The following is a 25,367-nucleotide window of genomic DNA, read 5'->3' as shown; positions in this document are numbered from 1 at the left end:
TTTTTTTTTTCTCTCTCCACAGGTGTACATCGGTGCTATCGTTCCGCTGGGCGCCGCGGAGAAGGACGGGCGTCTGCGGGCAGGCGATGAGCTCATGTGTATCGACGGCGTTCCCGTGAAAGGAAAATCCCACAAGCAGGTCCTGGAGCTGATGACCAACGCCGCACGCAACGGCCAGGTCATGCTCACCGTGCGCAGGAAGCTCGTCTACGCAGGTGTGTGTTCAGTGCACACACTCGTTCATTCACGAATCCACTGCATACTGAGGGAACGACTGTCTGGTTACCAAGAAAGCAAGCACTTCTCGTAAATTGCTGTGGTCTCAACAAAGATAGAACAAAACGAATTCAGAATGCTGAACGAGACAGAAGGAGGAATGAACGCATGAGTGAATACAAAAAGGATGGAGGGATCCGAAAGCACAAGTGACAAATCATATTTAAATGTTAATTTTAATGAAATGTAAAGTAAAATGTGGTGTATGTATTAAAAGTGTTTTATTTTAAATGACTTCCTGTGCGATTCCACATTGAACAAACGGAACCGACTCGACTCTCAGAACTGAGTTAATGAGTATTAATGGATTTGGCTGATGCTAAATGTGTTTTTTTTCCCCCGTATGCAGAAGGAAGAGAGGATGAGGGTGGACAGTCGCAAGCAACTCCCCCTCAGGTTAACGGCTCCCCCAGACATCCTCAGGCGGACGCCGCTCCAGTTCTGTCCCAGCCGGAGGTCTACGACGTCATGCTGCAGCGTAAAGACAACGAGGGCTTCGGCTTCGTCATCCTCACCTCAAAGAACAAACCGCCACCAGGAGGTGAGAGGCACGACGCCACCTTCGAGACGTCTTCTCTTTTAAAGCGCGATCTATACTTTTTTTTATCCTTTTAGAGTTGTGGTGTTGTGTAGCTATAAACAGAGTTTCTTTTAAAAACAAATATTCTCTGCTTAACTTTTGTCTATCTTACAGCTTTGTGTGTGATAGATAGATAGATAGATAGATAGATAGATAGATAGATAGATAGATAGATAGATAGATAGATAGATAGATAGATAGATCGATCGATCGATCGATCGATCAAATATTATAATCATATAATTTGCATGTATATGGATCGTCGAGAAGAATTCATCCGCGCTCTTCTCCCTGTTCAGTAATTCCTCATAAGATTGGAAGGATCATCAAGGGCAGCCCTACGGAACGCTCCGGAAGGCTGAAAGTGGGCGACCGCATCTCGGCCGTCAACGGCCAGTGCATTGTGGACCTCTCACACAATGACATAGTGCAGCTGATCAAGCAGGCCGGCAACACTGTCACTCTCACCGTGCTTCCTGAAGAAGGTGAGGAAATCCGAATTTTTGATTCCTGGAAAGAGTTGGATATATTTCTATGGATTTATTTCTGCATTGCACAAGCCTGCTTCAACAATTTGTGCACGTGAGCATGACGCCAATGGTGGTCCTGTTTATTTTTTCAGAGCACAGCGGCCCTCCATCAGCCAGCAGTTCAGCCAAGCAAAGCCCAGTGGCTCAGCACAAAGCCATGGGACAGCAGCCTGCTAGCCGTGATGACGGGTACAAGACCAATGCACAATGCCCACACACTAACACACACTCCTATCTGACAGAACGGAAAAAGCATCCTGACTAATACGTTCTTAGTGGCAATTTTTTTTTAAACCCCGACATACCATCTCACCAACTCCAAATAGTCTCACCTTCAGAAGCCTTTTCTCCACTCATAACAACTCACACGGCCTTGTATGCTCAGTTAGCTTCTCTGTGTGAAGAAGATTGGGATTGAATAAATATACTTCGGGATTGTGGGTGTTTATTGTATTTTATCTAATGGCCCAACACCTCCCTCCTAATGTGGGACCCATATTTAAATGGTTACAATCTCATCTCATCAAAAAAAAATATATATATATTTCGGAGGGTTTTAAGGTTCTTCTCAAATCATCGAATATACTGAGGTCTACAAAAAACTGCTTTAAACTACTGTGGGTAGATAAATAAGAGGTGGTATCAAAAAGTTTTGAGATTAGCTCTGTTGACAAGAAAGTACCTACTTTAACCACGTTTACACACGATCGCCAGCGTTTCCGCCCCTTCTGGAACGTGTCCTGGAAGTCTTTTTTTCGAAGCGTGTCAAGCTCCTTCTGCTATTCGCACCGGATCTCCGCAGAGGCGTCAAAACCACGACCTTTGAGCCGGATCTTCATCTTCGAGACGTGGGTGAGAGACCACGTTTCCGGTGAGAAAGTGTGAGGAGAGCTTGGTGACAAGGTGCACACGCGGTCAGAACAGAGGATGCAGTAACGCACGTGGTCAGAATAGCACCAGTCGCAGTGCTCCCAATGTACCCAGGACGATCTCTTTTGGTGCACTGACTTATGGGGGTCGGTGCTTCCTGTGACTGTGCGTGCAGCCTTGTGCTGCCATCTGTTGGCACGTTACAAAACTGGTCTCGAAACTTTTTGATAATAAAAAGATAAAAATGTAGGATTTGATTAAAATTAGCAGGAATAGAATGAATATCCAACCCAAAAGCACAATGCAAATACCAAAAACGTACCGATAATTCTGATAAGTTTTGTTTCCGTAATTTATTTTTTCTTAGAAACGGCCCCAAGACAGAAGAGAGAGAAGAGGGCATGGTCTGGGGTAACTACAAATCCCTTCCCAAGAACGAGTCGGGCAACACATTGACCTCAAACACCAAGCAGGTAACACTGGATGCAGATTTCTTCTTTTAACATTGATGTAAAAGACCCCTACATTATCATGTTGACATGATGTTTGCAAGATTAAATGTTGTACATCTACAAAGTGATTTTCATCTGCTTTCTGGAAGAAAAATACAACTTTTGCCATTATCATTATCATCCAGTCAGATATGAGCAGATATCTGCCCGGTAATCAATCTGATCAGCAGTAAGGATGTAAAAATTCGTTACTGTACTCAAGTGGCTTTTTTGCGTGTCTGTGCTTTTCTGAAGGATTCCCACTTTGGGGAGATTTTGACTTTAATTTCAGTCAAATATCTTACTTTTAACTCAAGTTGTTCCTTTTTATTTTTTTTTATCCTCATTAGGTGAAGTGGCAAAAATGATAATAGGAACATTATAGCCATAATAAATCACAGTACCTTGGATACTTAAGTATATTTAAAGGCAAATATTTTTATACTTTGGGTTTAAAGGGAGCACTTTTACTGTTACTGGAGTGATATTTGACTTTGTGTTCCTCTCCTTTAACTCGAGTCTATGGTGTGTAATTCATCCACCACTGGTGAAATTGGAAGGATTTAAAGGGACGGTATTGGGACAATATTATTATTATGTTTATGTTGTGTGTGTATACGCGTCAGGGTTGTTTCCTGGTGGAGCTGGAGAGAGGGCTGCGTGGCTTTGGCTTTAGTTTACGGGGAGGGAAGGAGTACAACATGGGCCTGTTCATCCTGAGACTGGCCGAGGACGGCCCGGCGCTGAAGGATGGCAGAATTCACGTGAGTGACCTGTTCTGGTGACTGATCCCATACAGTAGACATTAAATAGTAGTGTCCTGAGTCGTCTTTTTTTTGTATTCGAGCACCAGACATTACAGAGAGGATTAACAGAGTGTGTGCACTTACAGGTGGGAGATCAGATCGTAGAGATCAACGGTGAGCCGACCCAAGGCATCACACACACACGGGCTATCGAGCTCATCCAAGCAGGAGGCACAAAGGTGCTGCTGCTGCTGCGGCCAGGCCAGGGCCTGATTCCCGACCACAGTGAGTTACCATTAATCCTCCAAGTTCTGCAAGTCAAAAGAGGCTTAAAGTGAATCGTTCATCTCACAACAGGACTGTAGCTGCTCATGAAGTGGATTCATTACAGACACGCGCTGTTCCTTTTTTCCCCTCTAGGGCGCTTTGTGCTTTTGTTTGGGTCGAAACGATACAGTAGCTTCAAATTTCCATGCATTTGTCTTTCTCAAGCTGTCTTTTCCTTACTTCCTGTCTCTGTCTCATATTGTCTCTGGTCTCTGTTTCTCTGTCTGTCTCTGTATCTGTCTCTGTTTTCTCTTCAGGTCTGAACTCTTCTTCCACCCTGTGCTTCTACATGAAACCAGAGCATCACTAAAGACTCTACTTTTCTTGGTCTGTCCTTAGTAGTCTTGGTAAACTTCTCCACTTCTCTTCTAATCTTCATTCTCGTATCTTTCTCATTATTAGAAATTATCCTTTCACTGTTACAGACTCTCATCCTATCTATCTATCTATCTATCTATCTATCTATCTATCTATCTATCTATCTATCTATCTATCTATCTATCTATCTATCTATCTATGTAGCTCATCATATGTAGCTGATTCGGCTGTGTATCTCTGGATTCTGCATTATAGTTCGAAATTTGTTTTTCGAGTTTTATATTAAATATATAATTCACTGGGAGGGACGAGGATGGACAGGATCAGAAATTAGTTACTAGAGGGACCTTCACAGGTAGGACGTTTTGGAGACAAGGTGAAAAAGGTGCGCTTGAGATGGTTTGATCATGTAGAGAAGAGGGTATTTCGCAGAAAGAATGCTGAGAAGGCTGAAGAACAAAAAAGTAGCTTTACAGAACCTAGGAATGAAAGGGAAAGATGCGTGTTTATCCCTGATGAGCAGCCGGGGGGCGACTGTGGCAAGGAAAAACCCCCTTAGAGCAGGAGGGAAAGAACGAAGGCCAAGGAGGAGGTTTATGGATGTGTTGAGGGGAGACATGCAGGTGGTTGGTTTGAAAGAGGCAGATAAAGAGGACAGAGTGATTTAAAGAGGGTTGATGCACTATAATGACCCTTAACTGGATCAGCCGAAAGAAGATTATTATAAGCGATATAAATGGCTAATCAATATGAGTACTATAGGATTACTGTAAATAGTTAAAAATAATTATATTTATCACTAAAGTTGGAGTTAACCTTATTTTCTACAGTTAAAATATTCATTTATTCTAATTATTGTCTTCCTAATTAAATTATAATGAGATAAAATTATGACTTGAAGTACATTTACACTGATGAGAGGGAAACTAATATTGAGTTGGACCCCCTTTTGCTGCCAAAACAGTTCTGACCCTTTAACAGCATGAACTTCTTCAGCAGTTTGAGCTACAGGAGCTCATCTGTTGGATCGGACCACTCGTGCCAGCTTTCGCTCTCCACGTGCATCAATGAGCCCCGGTCGCCCGTGACCCTGTCGCCGGTTCACCACTGTTCCTTCCTTGAAGCACTTTCAATAGATACTGACCACTGCAGACCGGGAACATCCCACAAGAGCTGCAGGCATGGAGATGACCAAGTCGTCTAGACGTCACAATTTGTCAAACTCGCTCAAACTCGCTATTTTTCCCTGCTTCGAACGCGCCAGCATTGAGGATAAAATGTTGCTGCTATAATAATAATCCACACGCTAACAGGTGCCATGATGAAGAGATCATCAGTGTTCTTCACTTCACCAGTCATTGTGTTTTAATTTATGATTGTTGCCTGATTGTTATAATACAAAAACAAAGTGTCTACTTTTCTTCCCAACAGTTTAGTCAACACACTCGTTGTGATTTGTTCTGTTTACTTTGTGGTTTGAAGTTTCAGGGGGCTGGAGGTGGGACAGAACACTCCAAGTTTTTTTGATTGGTTTCACAAAATGAAATTGTCTTAAAGTCGATTATTTGATTCTCACAGTCGCTGGTTATATCAGTCAATAGTAGCAACTAGAGGCTGTGGAACTGCTCGATCAAGAGCAGAATCGGTGATAGAGCACAAAGGCAACATGTTCAAAAAGGGACCCCTATCAGAAGATTCGATTTGGTGAATATCAATCGCTTAGCAGCTCAGCACTTAGCAACACATGATTCAGGCGTTTAATGACGGGGATCGTGTGGGGGAGGGGTTTCGGAGCGAGTTCCATTTATTCAATTTAAACAAATCATTTATGCAGTTGATATAAACATTGCTAGAGGTATCATCACCCTGTAATTGCTTAGGTAAACTCCCCCGGGAAATCATTTTTATCTTTTGCGGTAAAGCTTCTATTTGTTGCTGTTGGCTCTCAGAAAGGAAAAGCCTCATTTTGTGTCTCATTTTGACATGCTTGGCCTCTTTAACTCCGGTAGCTCCAGGCTTATCATCCCGAAGGAAAATAAAAACTTCAGTGTTGTTTTAAGACCGTCTTTAATCAGCCAGATAGAAATCTCAGTTACTCAAGTCTAGAAGCTACAAACAGTAAATACTGTGGATTGGTTGAAGTGCTGAATCTGAAGGGGGGAAAACACCAGCCTGATGCACATGAAATATGTTTGTGTGAATATTTTATACTGACATGGCAGTGAAAGAAGTTGACACTAAAAACTTTGAATATAAAATGAAGCTTCCACACCACAAAAGATTCAAATACAAGGGTTGGATATTTGCTTAGTAATTAATGCAGTGTACCCTCATATGTATATCGGAAGAAAACTCTCGATACAAGTTAGATACCAAGCAGGTTTCATTAAAACATGGTTTTTAGGATTGGAGTGGAATAACTTGAATGTCCTGCACAGATACCTTGACCTCCTCAACCCCACTTAACACATTTGGGATGAAGCAGAACTATTGCTGCTGCTAGACCTTATCACCAACATTAGTGCCTGACCTCACTAATGCTCTTGTGGCTAAATGAGGAAGAATCCCCACTGCCACAGTTTAAAACCTGGTAGAAAACCTCTAAGAACAGCTTGTGTCAAAAAAGGACTCAATCTGGAACAAGCGTGTATAGCAGTGATGGTCAGGCATCCATGAACATTTGTCCATATCATGTATCTAGACATTATGTGAACTATAAAATAAATTCTTATTGTTTTGACTTGTTCCTGAATGTTTCTAGAGACAGATTTCTAACTATACTACTGTTCATTTCAGATGCTATGGAGATGTTTTCTCCACCTGCAAACTATCCAAAGTACCCTGTATCTGATGAGCCATCAATGCTACCATCATTGTCCTCCTCTTCTCTCTTGCCCTCTGAAGGCATGTCAGCCCCCTCTCCCTCACGTGGCCTCCATCATCTACCCCGAGAACCCAGGACGAGCAGTTTCGGCGTGTCTCTCCGTGACAATTCTCCCAGCCCCCAGAAATTGGACACTTCATACACAGAATATACAGAGGGCAAAGCGCGTTCACAAAGCCCAAGAAAACCAGACAAGAAGTCTGTGAAAAATAAAAACGTCAATGCCGGCACTCAGAGTGTGGATGTATACGCCGACAGGAAAGCCCAGGGGCAAGCGGACAGGGGTGGACGCTCAGCAAGCCCTAGAAAGAGTCCGAGAAGGGAACAAGACACTGGCACCAGGCAGCCGTCAATGGCGTATGAAGAACCACAGCGGTATCTTGATGGGCAACATTTTAACTACGGAACTGGAGGGAGCCCGTACAAGGAGGAAGACTTTGACTTTGGACAAGACAGGGAGACGGGAGAGGTGAGGCCAGAGCTGCAAAGAACAGACAACGAAGGGCGCCACCGGGAGAAGGGAGTTCAGAGGGAGGCAGTACCTCAGAGGTCGCAATCCCAGATCTTTAATGACCAGCCCATGGGCCTGAACCACAAAGGCCATCGAGAAGCCAAAGAGGGCAGGAGCAGAGGGGGCGCAAGCGACGAGAGCAAAAGGGATACGAGGGGATCTAGCAGTGTCCCACCAGAGACTTCCTGGAATGGGAACCCCAGCAACAAAAAGTCTCCCATCACCCCTGGTCCATGGAAGGTCCCGAGCTCTTCTAAGGTCCAGTCTCAGGTGGAGAGGCTCTGATGCTCGGTGGAGTTCATCAGGAATGCCAGGAGACCGATGGTTACTCTGAATCACTGTGTAATTGATGCATAATTTTTTTTTACCTGACTTGTACAGCATACCGTATCTTTACTGACTTCAAGCCGACGCATTTGTGTTCATGGTATTCCGTGCTTTTAAGTATCCAGGTCCTGTGGTGTGTTTGTACCACCAACAGTGGCGCCTGTTCATCTCGTATCGTGCCAATCAGAGACTTATCCCATGGTCTGTTGTTTTTTTTACCGGAATTGTGAAGGAGTGTGGTTTGTTTTTTTGGGGTTTTTTTGCTTACATTTTTATTTTCCCCTTCACACTTGTGTACAGACTTGTGTACAACGCTAATCACAGCTAATCATACAAAACGCGATCGTTAGCTGTATTAGCGATGCCTGATTTGTGCTTTGAGTCAATGATCAGATTGGATCATATATGATTTGTCATGTTCCAGCTCAGTGGTGTATTTTTAGATCTTTTTTTTCCTCTTTTTTTTTTTTTTTTTTTTTTTTTTTAAACATGTTCCTTCTTTAAACTGACCAGACACTTGTGCTTAAGTATATTGTTTACTACATGTGAGCTCATGAAGAACACTATGTAATTTATTGAAATGAAAAAGAAATTGCAAAAAATATATATAAAATTATATATATTTAAAATATATAAATCTATATCTCACTCAATATTTTATGTAGTCGTATCGAAACTTTGTGCTCCAGATCCTAAAGAGCTTGATTCATCCCTCGCTGACTCGGTGCACTACATGCCGGGGATGTATATTTCCACATCGCTGTAGCTTTTACAATTATGCATTGTGTATCATATAGCAAGGTGTGTACATCGGGGGCTTAAATAAATGAATTAAATACATGGTCATATCATTACGATTTAAATGAAGGTTTAACGGGGTGGTTCCGGGGTAAATCATATTTTTTACATACAATCTAACATATCTATTTTTTGTCATATAACATATGATATATATAAAAAATTTCAACCAAAAATGAAAAAAAAATACAATAAATGAAAAAAAAATAAGTGTGTGTATGTGTGTATATATATGTATATATATGTATATATATATGTGTGTATATATATATATATATATATATATATATATATATATATATATATATATATATATATATATATATATATATATATATATAAGTAGCTTATCAAATGTAGCTGATTTGGCTGTGTCTCTATTGGTTTTGCATTATAGTTCACAATTTATATTTCCCATGAAACTAGCAACTCTACAAGCATCTTCATTGTGGTTATTATTATTATTATTATTATTATTATTATTATTATTATTAATAATATTATGTGTGCACACATTTGAGAAAAGTGGCAGCTTTTAGACTTGATTTCAATTTGCAGTTCCACCCGACATTAAGGCCGTTTCAGTCCTATTGATGTAACAAACACTTAAATCAAGTCATTTTGATCATGTTGCAATACAAATCTATATAATTCCAGAGCATGGTATTAAAATAAACATCTGCTCAGTCCTGATTTAAAATGTGAAGCCTGTGTGGACTGTGGAAATGATTTTTCCTGAAAATGAAACCTGGGCTTTGTGTGTTCGATTCCTGTGGTCCATTTTCTTGTGTGTATCTCATCTCATCTCATTTATATGAAACTGTGGCCTTGCGTTTGCTTTATTTAAAAAAAAAAAAAAAAAAAATTTAATAAAAAAGGAAAGAAGAAGGAAAGAAAGGCCTTCCGGTCTCGTTGTGGTAGTTGTAAATGTTTATAAAATGTACAGCGACTGTTTAAATACTTGCCTTCATTCAGAAAAAAAATCTGTAAATCACTTCATTATTTTTTTAAGTAATTGGAAGAAAGAAAAGATGAGAATATATATATGTAGTTGTGAAAGAATTCGAATCTGGTCATGAAATTCTGTTCATGCGCTGAGAAATAAAGTTTTAAAGGACGACATTTTTGTTGGGTTTTTTTTCGTGTGTATTTTCTGTCAACTATGAAAGTTTTGGCACCCTTGTTAAATATTCTACAATGTTGCCGTTTCTTTCTAATTCTCATGTTAAAATTAATGCAGGTTCTGTGGTAAAAATGTGATGTATAAAATGCATTTACAGCATTGTATCGATAAATACATTGATACTGGTTTATTGGCCTAAAACTGCTTGAAGACACAATAGTTAATAGACAGCAAGAGTTCAATGCCAAAAAAAGAGAAGAATCTGGAAGAATGTCTGTCTTGTATCCAATATACAATATTTCCCATACTGATGAAAAGCCCAACATGAACGTTCTGCAATGTGAATAAGGGAATGGTGTAAAACGCATAGGAAAAAAACAACCAGATGAACAATGTGAATCTAACAATCTGCTACTGCAAAGAGAGACACGTCCCCCTGGAGACCAGAGAGATCTGTATGGTCATTGCGTAGTAAACCTATACAGGGTAAACCGAAGATGACGGCTAATTGGGATTCTTCTTGCCTCTCCTCTGAGGTTCCATCTGCTCTAAAAACAAATCCACAGCCCTGCCAGAGATGCGCTTAGCTTGCGATTTTAACTGAAGCCAAGCTGATTGATGCAATAAAGTGTATGTGATTAATATACCACCACTTTGGCAATGTTCAACAAACCCATCACGGTAACTAGCGTGCAGTTTGACTAAAAGTCTGTCCAACTTTTCCTCTGACGTTCTTCTCTCTCATAAAGCTCTTAGCGTGCTCATTGGTCCAGGAGTTCGCACTGCTCTTCCTTTACTCATCTGCCTTTCTGAAAGCTCCATGCTCTTCAATTTCTCGTCTACAATAGCTTCCTGTAGATCTGTCAGTCGTGAAGCTGTTGTCTGGCTGAATTCAGAGCTTCTGCTGGTCCCCTTCAGGAGCAGCTGAAGAGGTAGCCATTGCCGTTATAATGCTAGTATCCACACTAGAAAATGAAATTTGAAACTGGAAATCGGTACCCTACTTCGTAATGATGCAAGTGTCTTTCCCGCTGAGTACGAGGGGACACAATCGGCTCTGGGACCTGCTACGACTGCATGTTGTCTTCAAAGGTGCTATCATCAGGCTTGAAGGACCATATAAAGAAACGCCTCTAAAAGGTTTTGATGGTCTTTAAAAACAGGTGATTTCGGTTAGAGGGTAAGAGCTTGGAGAGTTATATCCACACAAATGTATTGATAAGTTGGGTACACTGATGCAGGTCATGTGTTTGAGCTATTAGGTAGGTATGGATGTATATGGGTATGTAGGAAAGTGAGTGTGGTCTCCCTCGTGTGGTTTTTCTGAAGTGGGTCAAATAGATGGCTGTTGGTTGCGTGATTAAGAATGATGCTTGATAGGTGGTGTGTAGTCTGCTGATCAGGGTTCTGGCTTACGAGAACGCGGCCGAGACGCCACACAGATAACAGCATGAATTTACTGTAAATATCCCTCTAGAGGTGGAGCATGGAATTGCAATTAAAAGCAAAGGCCTTCCTACATTAGATATGTTGTAGATATAAATATAGTTTCGGTGCCCAAACAGATTCCAAATAAAGGCCAAAAATTAAACTTGAGTGATCGCCATGGGCGCAATGTGCAATATTTAAAATGAAATCTAAAACAGGATTCATCTGCTTAACTAAATCAGGTTTATTTTTAAGCTCAAGTTCTGTAAAACTTATAGTACAATGAGAAACAATACAATTTACCATACACTAGAATTCAGTGTTTAATGAGAGATTGTGATGCTGGTCCTTATTTTTCAAAACTTTTTCCAAATAGCATTTTAATTTTATTTGTATAATAATGCTTGACTCATCGTGTCTATATTTAGCGCCTCACATCCCTGAGTCTGTGCATCCGCCTACTGTACAGCGCGTGCCTGCACGAGGCCCCGCCCACCTGTATTTAAAAAATAAAAAATAGCAAGAGAGGAGAAAAAAAAAACCCTCGCGTACAGTTGACGTCAACTACTGACTGAGGGCGCGTGCAGCAGCGCACGCACCGTCTCGAGCGAGTCCCACAGCTCCCGGAAAACGTCCCTTTTTTTTCTGCGCGCATGCGCACGTCAGCCCGCGAGCCAAAGAAGACTACAAAGCGGAGCCTTGCGATAGGGCGCGCGCATTTGAAGGACTACACATCCCAGGTGAGAGTATATCGCAACCTTCTCCACCCCTCCCACACCTGAAAAAAGAGACATGCGCCGTCGAGTTTTCGAAGGCTTTTAAATTTTGCGTGTAAAATGGCCGCGCAGGTCGATTTGGTGCGTGTGAAAGTGGAGGAGAAGCCTAGGGACGGTGTGGAACCTGGAACCAAGGAGAAGAAGCGGAAGAAGAAGCGGGAGCACTCGCCCTGCACGGAGAAGCATGCGAGACCGGAGAAGGAGGCGAAGAAAATGAAGCTACATCACCACCATGTTCAACAACAGCGAGTACCTCAGCAGCAGCAGCAGCAGCAGCAACACCAGAAGACTTCTCAAGGGATAAACTTCAACAACAAAGATCTGGCGGCTGTGCAGCACCGCAATCACCACAACCATTACAACCACCACGCTCCCAAGAAGGACGCAGCCGTGGTGTGGCAGCCTCGAAAGGCGAACCCGCTGCCTCACAAGCCCGCTCCAGCTCCAGCGCCGCTCTTTACTTTCACTCCGCTCAAAGTAGCGAAGGCCGATCTCAGCACCAAGCCCCAGAAACACCCCGAGAAAGACGTAAAGCTGAAACCCAAGAAGGAAAACGCGGGGGTCAACGTCAAAGTCGGTTCCTGTAAGAAGCCGACAGGTAAACAATCTGCACACAATCTCCAAACTATTCGGTGAAACTTTGTTGTATTTACACTTATAAACGTGTGTGCGCGTGCGTGTGTGTGAACGCCCACCTTTTACTCCAGTGTGTTTCCATATCCAGCTCTCTTTTCTCACAGCTCTTTATATTCAACTCACCTGCACATTACTTCACACTGGTCACCTTAGGAAAAGCTAAACAATATATAAATCTTGCTTTTGTAATCTACAATTCTTTGAATTTCCATAAGTGTGAACCAGCAATCAGGCTGAACACCTGAGAACCTGATTATGACCTACACATACACGAGGTCCACTTTATTATTAATACGTGTGTGGACCTTCAACCATCCGTTTGAGTGGTTGCTTTTCTGTGTGCAGTGGTTGTACAGAGTTGTTGTTTGAGTTCCCATGGCTCCATGGTCAACTCAAACCAGTCGAACCAGCTTTCTGGAGGGCTTTGTAAACAAACCTCTGAATTTCCACTCGCTGGACGTTGTATTTTCTTTCAGCAACACTGCAACGGTCAACGTTCTCGAGCTGACATTTCCCTCGTGCACTCTGGTGTCAGAGATCTACGTTTTTAACCCATGTGATACGCAGATAACCGTATTCTGGATTGGAAAATGCGTATATATTTGCTCTTGTCTTGCGTGTACGTTTTGGTGCTATCAGAAGCTCGACTTTAAACGTGGTACGTCACGTGGATGGTTCCCTGACCGGGAATCGAACCCGGGTCGCAGCGGTGGGAGCGCTGCATCTTAACCACTAGACTACCAGGGGACCTACACAAGCGTAAATTACTCGTCTCAAATTGCCGTGGCCGTTGTTAGCTGAGAAAGTGCCCATGAATGAACACATTCTGATTTGGGACATACTTCTAATTCAAATTCTAATCTCGGATGCTATTTAGGACACACAGTGGGTGAATTGGGACACAGCAATAAGTCTTTCCGAATCAAGCCATAAACGTCATTCCTGACCACACAATATGTGCAGAAACGAACCACTGTAGTTTGATCTCTTGACTCGTTTGTGACCTCGACCAATTTTTTGCCTTTTCTCCCAGAGCCCAACAATGAGAACGGAAAGCCTCAGACCTTGGAGGAGTACCCGCTGAAAAAGAAGAAGAAAAAGAAGAGGCACCGGGAAGAGGAGCAGCGCAGCAAGCGATTGCGGACATCCGACAAGGAAATCCAAACCGACGACTGCTCATCATCCACCGACGACAAGACCGTCCTCGCCAACGTCAAGGACGAAAAGCTTGGCGACGAGGGTCCCGGCTCACCCTTCCTCTCGCCTCAGGACCACTTCATTCGCAGCTCGTGCCTGAAAACAAACTCACGGTTTAGCAGGCTCATGCACGAGGAGGTGCAGCCCAACGGCGGGGCATCCATTCTGCACGCGTACGCCGATGAACTCTCGCTCCTTCAGCCTGGGGAGATGGAGAGGTTCGCACGCGAGTTCCTCGAGCAGGCTTTTACCGAAATTACCATAGGAGCGGCGCGGTACGCGCTCTCTGTGGTCCACGGTGCTGCTGCCTACCTCCCGGACTTCCTGGATTACTTTGCCTTCAACTTTCCCAACACGCCGGTCAAGATGGAGATTCTCGGGAAGAAGGACATCGAGACCACCACTATCTCCAAGTTTCACTCCCAGGTAAAGAGAAGGATTTATTTTTTCTTTGATGGCTGACACTTTGCTGCATGATTATTTTTTTCCCCCAATGTCCCACTGAGCTGCATCTTAATGCTGAGGCCATGCGTTTTCCCTTTTTAAAAAACACACAGATTCATTGTACTTTTAATCAGGTCTTGTATTTACTATGCAGCAGAACAATACAGAGCACCTTGTACTCCAAGAAAAATCTAGCTCATTGTGTACAAGTGCCAAAACGGTGGTTTTCTGAAAACAAAAAAAGAAACAACAGAGACTCTTTTAAGCAAATAACAATCAGAAATTTGCTCAATTTGATCAGTCTAGCGAGGAAGGAAGCTGGAGTATAACTGGAGTTGGAAATCTGCGATGTTCAACAGGATAAGTTCAAAGAAAGAATAAACAAACAGCTAGTGAGGATGAAGACTAGCAAATTCTTCTTCAGCGAAATCTGCTGCTCACATGCATCACCGAGCAACTAAACACACACCGGTGAAAGATGCCGTCTGCCCTCTTCCACGTCTGTGAAACTGATGACACTGTGATTGTCAACAAAGCGACGGTACACGTCCAATCCACCCGAAATGCACAGCCGGTTTTCTGCCTTGGACTTCCAGCCATTTACAACCTCCTCTGTTTTCACTCACAAAGTGAGGTCTTCGTGCACGTTGTATGGAAGACCTTGAGACCTGACCCCAACCCCACTGATCACCTTGCGATGTGGTTTTCTTGTCTCCGGAAAAGCCGCTTGAAATTTTCACGCACTAAATCAGTGTATTTATCGCCAGTGCTTGAAACGTGCTCCACTTCCTGCTCTACGTTGCCACCGCTGGACTTTTTGAGTTGAAATAAAAATAAATTTTAAATTGCTATAAAAATGTTTTTTATATGATCCCAAACTTTGGAAACTTTCTGGCGTTTTCTTTCGCCTGAATCTTCTCTTAGTTCCTCACCGTTTTCTCCCAGTTCCTCCATCTTTTCAGTCTTCAGCGTGTGTTTACCTGTTCAGGGTTTAGCTGGTGGTGCGTCAGTAATAATGGTCCGTGAGGGAAACACTGCTCCATGTTTAGCCTCGATGTATTTCTGCAATCGAGTTACTCGAGGAATCGTTACAGCCCTAATTGGAACACCGACTTCATTCCTCGACATCACGGCCTGCTGCATGCTGTTGTTGCTGACTGAGCACAAATCCACAGTCAAGCTCTGACCTCCTAATAGAAAGACATTCCAGAAATTTAGCAAAAAGGCAACATTTTTCTATCATCTTGGGAATGAAACGTTCAGCACTCAGGAGTCCACCATACTTTTGGTCAAACGGTGTATCACACATTTGAAGATTTAAATGGAAAACGTTTACCATGCTTGACCGAACCACACGGACGTTCCCATGGAGTTCAACGGACACAGTGGGTGTGTTTAGACTGCGTTTAAAACCCCCCCAGCACGTTGCTGTTCAGCCATGTTTTAGTCGCTGTGCTTGAGCCAGCATAGCAGAGGTTTCAAATCCATCACGTCTAATATTCCTCGCATGCGCACCACATCACGCTAGGTACTTTATTTACTTAAGTCTTGCATTCAGAGGAGTCCAAAGTGCATTAACCATCTACGGAAGTGAACCGTGCCAAATTCGCCTGCGTCGTCTGGAAGCCAAACATTTTTTCCATGACGTTCTGGGCCAGACACTTAAATATTAACAAACCAGTGTTTTGAACCCAGAGTAGCGGGTCAGCTGATATTTGATACTTAACACAGAAACAGCTTGTCCAGTTATAGCTATGTGTATAGTTGAAGTGCGGAAAAGCGCTTGTAGAAATGAACTAATCGCACAGTATGAATTAAAATCTCTTCCCCACGTACAGTTCTGATCTTAGTGTAAGAGTTACTTTATTTGCCTTACATTTGAAGATGCGTACAATTTCCGTGTGTGTGTGTGTGTTCTTGCAGGTGAGTCGAACATACTGCTCTGGGACCTACCGAGCTGGCCCCATGAGACAGATCAGCCTGGTGGGGGCTGTGGATGAGGAAGTAGGGGATTATTTTCCAGAGTTCCTGGACATGCTGGAGGAATCGCCGTTCCTCAAGGTCGGCAAACTTCCTGTTGTTCGAAATAAAGAACAATGTGTCGAATCTGCTTGATGATATCTTGCTGTTGAAGTTTGGCTCATACTAAAAAAAAAAAAAAAAAGCCCTAAACTACCAATATATTGTATGCAAATTTCAGGTCAAATATAATGTACTAATATTTTGACCTATTTAAGGTTAGTATCTTGTTAAAGCCTATTAACAATGACGTGTAATTATTATATTAATAATTAATATTATTTATTATAATATAATTATATACATACCCTTTTAATATTTCATAGGAAATAAACTAGAGGAATTAATTTGGCACGTTTTTATAATAGAAGGTAATTATTTATGATTTGAACGAACGCAAAGGTTTACAAAATTGTTAGATTTGTCAACAGAACAAATCTAAATTCTGACGAGCTTTAAGACTGATTATCATACAGCGTTAACACAGTGAAGTACACGGTGCATAGAAAATAGAATTGGGATGGGATTTATTCAGGTCACGAACCACACAATTCCCTCAGTATTACTGCAGCGTTTTGGACAAACAAGTGCCAGTGGGTTAAATTGTGTATCTGTGTATTTGTGTGTGCTCATACAGATGACCTTGCCGTGGGGAACCCTGTCCAGTCTGAAGCTGGACTGTCGCTCTCAGAGTGATGACGGGCCCATCATGTGGGTTAGACCGGGAGAGCAGATGGTTCCCACCGCTGATATGCCCAAATCTCCATTTAAGAGGCGCAGGTAGGCGTGTGTATCTTTGTAGCTTTATACTGGTTTCAAGTACAGAGGTCCTCAATCATTTTGGCGTGTAAAATTAAATTCCACAGATCCACATTACCCAAATGTGTGCAGTATGTGTATTAGATTTATTGCAATTTGAGATGTCATTTTTGAGGCGAACTTAGAATTTAACAATAAATGCTCTATATGCACTCAAGGATGTGGACCATCACAACCAGTGCACTTGATTGGCTAGAATAAATACCTGCACCCACACTGGACTGTGGAAAGATCGGACAACCCTGATATAGAGCAAGAGCCCCCCTTAACTGTTAAGCTCCACTCTTCTGGGAAGGCTTTCCACTAGATTTTGGAGAGTGGATGTGGAGATTTGTGTGAATCCATCTACCAGAGCTTTAGTGAGATTAAGCAGTGATGATGGATGAGGAGGTCTGGGTGCTGTGGTTGTTTATTTCAAAGGTGTTTAATGGTATTGGGGACAGGGTTCTGTGCGGCTCACTCAAGTTCTCAACATTGGCAAACTATGGTTTGATGGACTTTGCGTTATAATTTTTCGGTATGTGATTTTGTGAAAACATGCCGTTTCAAGCTTTGTCGTTCCCTTGAGGTTCTTGCACTCAATTTTCAGAATCAGAGGTCTAGTAAATGTTTATAATAACTTGAGCCGCATGAAGGTGTGAGTTAAGAGCGAGACTGAGCAACTCCTTTAATGCGAGGTCAGATTTCGAGACAGTTTCCTGTTTACTCTGCTCTCAGACCCCTAATTCAGATCTCATTTTCAAGCCTTCGGTCTGACCAGTCTTGTGTGTTACAGCAAGATTGATTGACTCATTGACTCGCAGTTGTAGCTCAGTGGTTAAGGTTTATTTTGTTTGCAGTGAGTTTAATGTAGTTAATATCTAATTTTGCGTTGAAGATCAGAGCTGTAGTGAAGTTATATAAATAGAAGTCCAGATTATAAGAAGTTTACGCTCGCACATACAGGTCCATGAACGAGATCAAGAATCTGCACTATCTGCCGAGGACGAGCGAGCCACGCGAAGTTCTGTTTGAGGACCGGACGAGAGCGCACGCCGATCACGTGGGCCAGAGCTTCGACTGGCAGAGCACCGCCGCTGTGGGGGTCCTCAAAGCTGTGCAGTTTGGAGAGTGGTGAGTTTGGTTGCAAAATCTGAAAACAAATATATCGACATTTAAAATATATATATATTTTTGCCTTGATGTTGTAATAAATGACTTAAAAAATAAACATTTTATTCACCAAAAATAGCTATAGGTAGACGTTAATTACTTGCACTATAATCCTTATAACTAGTTATTACAAAACGTCTTATACACAGTCAGATGATGCAGTTAACCTTTTCACCCTATTTACAGACTGACATTTAGAGCTACCACATCAAGCAAGTTATTATTCACTCCAGACGGAAAAGAAAATCGTCTGATCTTTTAAAACCCACTGTGGCCGGTTTATGCGTTTAATCCTGACTCCTAAAACCTACCCTTATCTCCTTTTTGCTCTTTATTCCGTTCCGCAGGAGTGACCGGCCACGGATAACCAAAGATGTCGTGTGTTTTCATGCAGAAGACTTTAACGACGTGGTGCAGAGGCTTCAGCTCGATCTCTACGAGCCCCCTGTGTCTCAGGTAATATACTACACAGTATTTAGTCATACAGTCCAGTAGATGGTATTAATGGCTCGTCAAAACATGGTTGTCGACAGTCTAAGTTTAGTTAGGTAGCAGACCCGATGTTGAGCTGAGAAGATGGAGGCTTGTTTTTGACTTTGTAGCTGATTTAAGGACCCCAGGACTTCTGGGTTAAATTTGACAATTTCTAGACTTTGTGTGGGGGAAAACCCCCAATGTCAGCCTTTAAAGACCACACTGGAATAGACGTTGTTTAACAGTACATAATATAGTTAAAAAAAAAAAAAAACAAGTGAAGATCATTCGGTATTAATTACCAGATTAACAAATTAAGCAGTAAATGTAGAAATGTCTCGCTAACCAAGTGTGTAGAAGCAAGTGCATGCACACTCTTTGATCGTAATCGTGTACCTAAACCGATATAAATAGCAAGAAATGTAGTCATTGAAACAGAAGTGGCTAAATGACTCGATGATCATTTCCCTGTTAATGAAGGCGTGAACAGAAAATGACGGTCTGGGCTCTGGTTTAAATGACTTCAGACCTCAGAGACACAAACTGCCTTGTAGTGCAGTTAATAAGAGGTTTGCTTTCCTTTAAATGTGTGTAATTAGAAGACAGTGGAGTTTATTGTTTGTGTTCGGTCATTCAGAAGGTGGTAGCAGCACATATTCCCGGAGCTCAGTGTAGCTCATGACTCATATTACAATTCTGGAACCCCCATATTGCCCCTGTGCGCCCGCAGTGTGTGCAGTGGGTGGACGACGCAAAGTTGAACCAGCTGCGGCGAGAGGGCATCCGGTACGCAAGATTGCAGCTGTGCGACGACGACATCTACTTCATCCCACGCAACGTCATCCACCAGTTCAAGACCGTGTCGGCCGTGTGCAGCCTGGCGTGGCACATCCGCCTCCAGCAGTACCATCCCGAGAAAGAGCGAGACCAGGTAAAAGAGAAAGAGGAAGTGCGCAAAATCAGCACCTCCACGCCAGACAAGCCCGTCAACCAGATGTCGACCTCGTTGCACCCACCTCAAGCGGACGCTTTGCGACCAGAGAGCGCACCTTCACTGAACACCACTCCTCAAACTCCAACAGTTCCTCAGGCTTCCCTCCACCCAGCTCCTGGTGACACTCTGAGCAGCAGCAACAGCCTTCACTGATTTCTCCCAATGGCCTGCAGTTGACTGAAATCCTTTTCACCTGTTAATCAATTTAACAAACTTGACCGACATTCCAGGAGAGGATCGGACTGTCTGACAAAATACAAGACTCTGAAAGTCTGAAAAATATAAATCTATATATAAAATTATATATATATATTTCTTTTTTGTTTTTAAAAGAAAAACATTTTGTTCTTGAAGCAACCCTGTAAGTACTTTTTAATTTTTTTTTCACTCAGCCAAAGTATTTAATTTTAATAATATTTCTTTTGCTGATTGTTCAGTATTGTTTTATATTTGTTTATATCCTTCATTCAAGAGGAAATCAATAATAATTTCTACCAAACTGTGCATCATGTGGATCAGTTAAATTTTTTTTTTTTTTTTTTTTTTTTTTTTTTTTTTTTTTTTTTTTTTTTTTTTTGACCAGAGGGAAAAAAGTGCCTAACAGCAATCATGTCTCTAAAGAAGAAACGAACAAAGTTCCTGTTCATATCTTTTATCCCAGTTGGAGAATAATTGGTGAATGATCCCAGAGCAGGATTGATTCTCATTGAGTTTTTTTGCTGTCTGGCATGGAAACCTGTGTCCAATCGAGTAATAAAATCATAATGCTCCCAAAGAAAAAGCCTGTGCAAAGCTGGATGTTCAGATGTTTGAATAATTTCCAAGTGATGGCTTCTATCTCTGGATTAGCCTTTGCTATGAATTTCTCAGGTTCCCTTTTCATTAGATAATTATGTTGTTGTTTTATATGGGACATTGTGTAAATTTGTCACAGTGCCACAACTGGATCGTGTTTATGGCAGGAATACGTGTAAACTGCACAAGTCTTTTACTTACACTTACTCTGAATTTACTTTCAAATGGGGCTGTAGGCGTGCGTCGTAATTTGGAGTGTACGAAGTAAATGACTCTCCTGTGGTTAACTGTTAGAGTTACTCAGGGGTGGACGAATCAGTAGCCTGGACGCCTGGCAATAAATAAGCAGCTTTACTGATCAGCTTTCACGCCAAGTTTTGCTTCGGAGTGACGGATTTAGTTTAGCACGCACCAGCATGTCTCCTGACCACGCATCCTGACAAGACGTGGGAAGTTATTTGATGCTCTGTAGATGCTCTTTTGAGAATCGTGAACATGGTTTTACACAATTGTGTAACCACAGAGAAAAGTACACACCCAAATGTGATTTTTATTTTGATGAACAAATAGTGGTGCTCAAACTTTTATCTGCATTAATGCTATAGACCTCAGTCTTTTAACAATCTGATCGCATCCGAACTATTTAGTTCTGATGATCTTTTGTTCAGAACCTGGGTTCGGTCTACTATTCATTCACTAGCAGCGATGTCATAGAAGAAAGCTTTTTTAACTACGAGAGCTGACCTTCATTCACACACACTACGATGAGAAAGAAAACCCCGTCTCCTGATATTATTGCCAAAAAAAAAAAAAAACGGAACTACTTGCGCCACCCACTGTTAAGTTACTACGGCAACCAGTACGAAGTCACGTCTTCTGCTTGTGTGAACGCAGCAAATATAGTACAATTCTATTTATTTTCTTTGGTTAAAGCAAACTTTGTTGCAGGCCGGTTGTCCGTCATATCTCATTGAATTTGTATTCTATTTATGATCAGTGCCTTTTTTTTTTAAGTGGCACAACGAGCCAGATCATCTGATCGGTCTGTAATCGGTGCATATATTATTTACGTTAGTTTAGCTAATACAGTCAGATAAACAACACACTCGGCTAGATCACAGCTGTCTGATTTACCCACCCCTGAATGATACCAGTCGGTCAGTCTGGGTATGGAGAAGCAGCTAAAAAATTCTACACCATATTATTATTATTATTCTTTTAATGAGCTTCCTAACTGGCCTGTTGATTGGCCAGTATGTGATTAAACACGTGTGTGTGCTTTCAATTCATTTATTCAACACCACTCATGTACTTCTTTGGAAACTTGTGTGTGTGTGTGTGTGTGTGTGTGTATGTATGTGTATATATATATATATATATATATATATATATATACGCACGCTCACATATCACATGATGAGGTGATCTTCAAGAAGGGAGCGTTTAACACCAAAACGTGTCGCTGTGTACTATTTAAACCCTGACTGCTTTTCTGTTCTCAATCCATCAGATGTTTTATCTTATTTATATTTGTGCATAGGAGATACAGGAATGGAGGGTCATAATGTTCCTTCAATGAATTTAGTTCAAACTGAATATTCTTTAGGTGAACGTAGACTTCGAGAGCAAATAGTTGCTCCTGTGTTTTTGTCACTAAGCTTATGTTTTTTCTTTTGTGCTGATTTGATGCTTTACGTCATTGTATTTCTTTGTCTGAAACGAAGCTGAATTCGTGTGACGTCCAGACTGGAATGTAATTTATTTTTTCGCACCAGCAATGATTGTTTGCTCCATCGGCCGTTTACAGATACAAAGTTTTATACATTGATGGAAGTTTTTTAACTTTTTTGATAATTGAGGCGAACGTTTGACTCGTGGTTGGCATTAAAAAAAAAAAGACAGAAATCCTTGTGCTTATAAAGTTCAGTATGCAATATATTTTATCTAATTAGTTTGCATGTGCATTTTTTGTGCAATGTGATCTTGTTGGACATTGAGTCGTTCTCTGATGCAGTCGAAAATCTCCTCCTAGCTCCTAAATGAGTGCCTTTTTCTACACTTGTATGTTCGAACTCGGAGGTGTGGAACATGGCAGTCCAGTCTAGCAATAAGTCAGCCGCTCTCCTGGTTTAGCTGGACCTCAACTTTGAAAGCTGGTGCTTTTTGTTTTTGTGTGTGTTTTCTTTTTTGTCATCGGGTGAGAAATTTAACCGTTTCCTATTTAAAAACATTTTCATTCAGGACCTTTTTTTTTTGCATCCCATGAGTTCAGGCTACAAGATGAAGTTTTAATGGTTCAATTGGCACTTTGATCAGCCTGCCTTTTTCAATTCACACCCTTCCCCTTCTAATAAATGCCATCACATGTCTACATAATGTTTTATTTCAGACTACTGGCAGCTATTTATTATGTTTTGTCATTGTTGATCACTATTAACTGTTTTGTGGTGGGTTTTTTTTTTTTTTTTTGCACTATAGGAAAATCTGCTACGGAATAGAGGCATGCTTTGGTGTGAATTACATTTAGCAGCACTAATTGTACGTGATTTTTTTTGTTTTGTTTTTTCTTAAGGACGTAATGTAAATAATCGGCGGCGTTTGAATAGAACCGTTCTGTGTACATTCTTAATCGTGTGTATAAATACGTACAATGGAATGCATAGACCTTTTTTTCTGTATTTTTTTAAATAAATCATTTTATGAGTGCACCGAGGTTTAATTGGTATCATTTTGTTACACTTCATTTTATGAATATCAGTGGATGTGTTGGGGATTTTGGCTGAAAATCTCTAATCAACAACACAAAAAAACAAAAAATTTACAGCATGAAAGTTTTGTTCAAATCCATGATCATCCCTCAAGGTCAAAGCACTAACCTTTCACTCATCCAAATGTTAAACTACTTCTTTCAGTGGATCATCCGTCTCCATACCCCCGTCCTCTTCATCTGCATCTTTCAAACCAGCTACCTGCATGTCTTTCCTCACCACATCCATAAACCTCCTCCTTGGTCTTCCTCTTTTCCTTCTTCCTGGTGGCTCCATCCTCAGCATTCTCCTACTGATATACCCCATGTCCCTCCTCTGCACATGTCCAAACCATCTCAATCTCGCCTTCCTCACCTTGTCTCCAAAACATCCTACATGTGCTGTCCCTCTAATAAACTCATTTCTAATCCTGTCCATCGTCATCACTCCCAACAAAAACCTGAACATCTTCAGCTCTGCTACCTCCAGCTCCACCTCCTGTCTTTTACTCAATGCCACTGTCTCTAATCCATACAACATCACAGGTCTCACCACAGTCCTATAAACTTTCCCTTTCCTTCTTGCAGATACTCTTCTATCACAAATCACTCCTGCTATCACTCTTCTCCACCCACTCCACCCTGCCTGCACTCTTTTCTTCACTTCTCTTACACACTCTTCATTACTTTGCACTGTTGACCCCAGGTACCTGAACTCCTCCACCTTCTCCACCTCTTCTCCCTGCAACTGCACCACTCCACTGCCCTCCCTCTTATTCACACACATGTACTCTGTATTAATCCTACTGACTTTCATTCCCCTTTCTCTCCAGCATGTACCTCCACCTCTCAGGAAGGGGTTTGGAGCCAACCCTTGATGCAGTCCAACCTCCACCTTGAACCAGTCTGTCATTCCTACTGCACACTTTACTGCTGTCACACTGTCCTTATACATGTCCTGCACCACCCTCACATATTTCTCTGACACACCAGACTTCCTCATACAATACCACAACTCCTGACCTTCTCTATACTTCAGCATTAACATTCTTCAAGCAAATAATGCGTCTGTGGTGCTCTTTCTCGGCATGAAACCATACTGTTGCTCACAGATGTCATCTCTTCTCTCAGCCTGGCTTCCACTGCTCTTTCCTATAACTTCATGGTGTGACTGATCAACTTTATTCCCCTGTAGTTACCGCAGGTCTGTACATCTCCCTTATTCTTAAAGATCGGTACCTGCACACTCCTTCTCCATTCCTCAGGCATCTTCTCACCTTCCAAAATCAACCTGGTTTAAAAACTCCACTGCCATCTCTCCTAAACATCTCCATGCTTCTACTGGTATGTCATCTGGTCCAACCGACTTTCCACTCTTCATCCTCTTAATCGCTGCTCTCACTTCCTCTTTACTAATCCTATCCACTTCCTGCTTCACCATCTCCACACCATCCAACCTTCTCTCTCTCTCTCATTTTCCTCGTTCATCTGCTCAAAATACTCCCCTCATCTTCTCAACACACTCTCCTCACTAGTCAACACATTTTCATCTCCATCCTTTATTGCTCTAACTTGCAGCACATCCTTCCCAGCTCGGTCCCTCTGCCTGGCCAATCGGTACAAATCCTTTTTCTCCCTCCTTAGTGTCCAACTTCTCATACAGCTCCTCATATGCCTTTTCCCTCTTCACCTGCTGCCGCATCTCCTTGTACTCCTGCCTTCTTTTCTCATCACTCTGTCGATCCCAATTCTGTTTTGCCAACCTTTTTCTCCTTATGCTTTCCTGCACTTCCTCATTCCACCACAAGGTCTCTTTGTCTTCCTTTCTATTTCAAGATGTCACACCAAGAACCTTTCTGACTGCCTCCCTCATCACTCCTGCTCAATCATCCTGCACCTCTTCACCACCACCGAGCTCCTCTCTGACCTCTTCCCTGAATCTCACACTACAGTCTTCCTCCTTCAGCTTCCACCATCTTATTCTTCTTTCAGTCCTCACTCTCCTCCTTCTCTTCTTCACCTCCAAACCATCCTACAGACCACCATCTGATGCTGTCTAGCTACACTGTCCCCTTCCAACACCTTACAGTCTCCAATCTCCTTTAG

General features: G+C 42.0%; 2 protein-coding genes across 2 annotated transcripts in view; both read left to right on the top strand.

The window, feature by feature from the left end:
* Positions 1–7,952, top strand: part of magi3a (membrane associated guanylate kinase, WW and PDZ domain containing 3a) — a 127,078-nt gene extending 119,126 nt beyond the window's left edge. Inside the window, exons 15-22 of the mRNA XM_083570694.1 lie at positions 23–215; positions 626–817; positions 1,156–1,341; positions 1,479–1,575; positions 2,624–2,729; positions 3,374–3,511; positions 3,640–3,778; positions 6,935–7,952. Coding sequence (XP_083426820.1) covers positions 23–215; positions 626–817; positions 1,156–1,341; positions 1,479–1,575; positions 2,624–2,729; positions 3,374–3,511; positions 3,640–3,778; positions 6,935–7,818 — 1,935 coding nt within the window. The 3' untranslated portion in view covers positions 7,819–7,952. The remainder of the gene's footprint in view (positions 1–22; positions 216–625; positions 818–1,155; positions 1,342–1,478; positions 1,576–2,623; positions 2,730–3,373; positions 3,512–3,639; positions 3,779–6,934) is intronic.
* A 3,709-nt stretch (positions 7,953–11,661) lies between these two features.
* Positions 11,662–23,223, top strand: rsbn1 (round spermatid basic protein 1). Its single transcript, XM_083570649.1, has 7 exons — positions 11,662–12,583; positions 13,655–14,244; positions 16,186–16,323; positions 16,919–17,061; positions 18,046–18,213; positions 18,600–18,708; positions 19,457–23,223. Exons 1-7 carry the CDS (start codon positions 12,046–12,048, stop codon positions 19,871–19,873), a joined length of 2,103 nt encoding a protein of 700 aa, XP_083426775.1. The 5' UTR covers positions 11,662–12,045; the 3' UTR covers positions 19,874–23,223.
* Positions 23,224–25,367: the final 2,144 nt, after the last annotated feature.

Source organism: Silurus aristotelis (genome assembly GCF_946808225.1).
Source record: "Silurus aristotelis genome assembly, chromosome: 19".
Taxonomy (NCBI): Eukaryota; Metazoa; Chordata; class Actinopteri; order Siluriformes; family Siluridae; genus Silurus; species Silurus aristotelis.
Note: the sequence above shows the minus strand (reverse complement) of the source record. Positions and strands in the feature narration are given on the sequence as shown.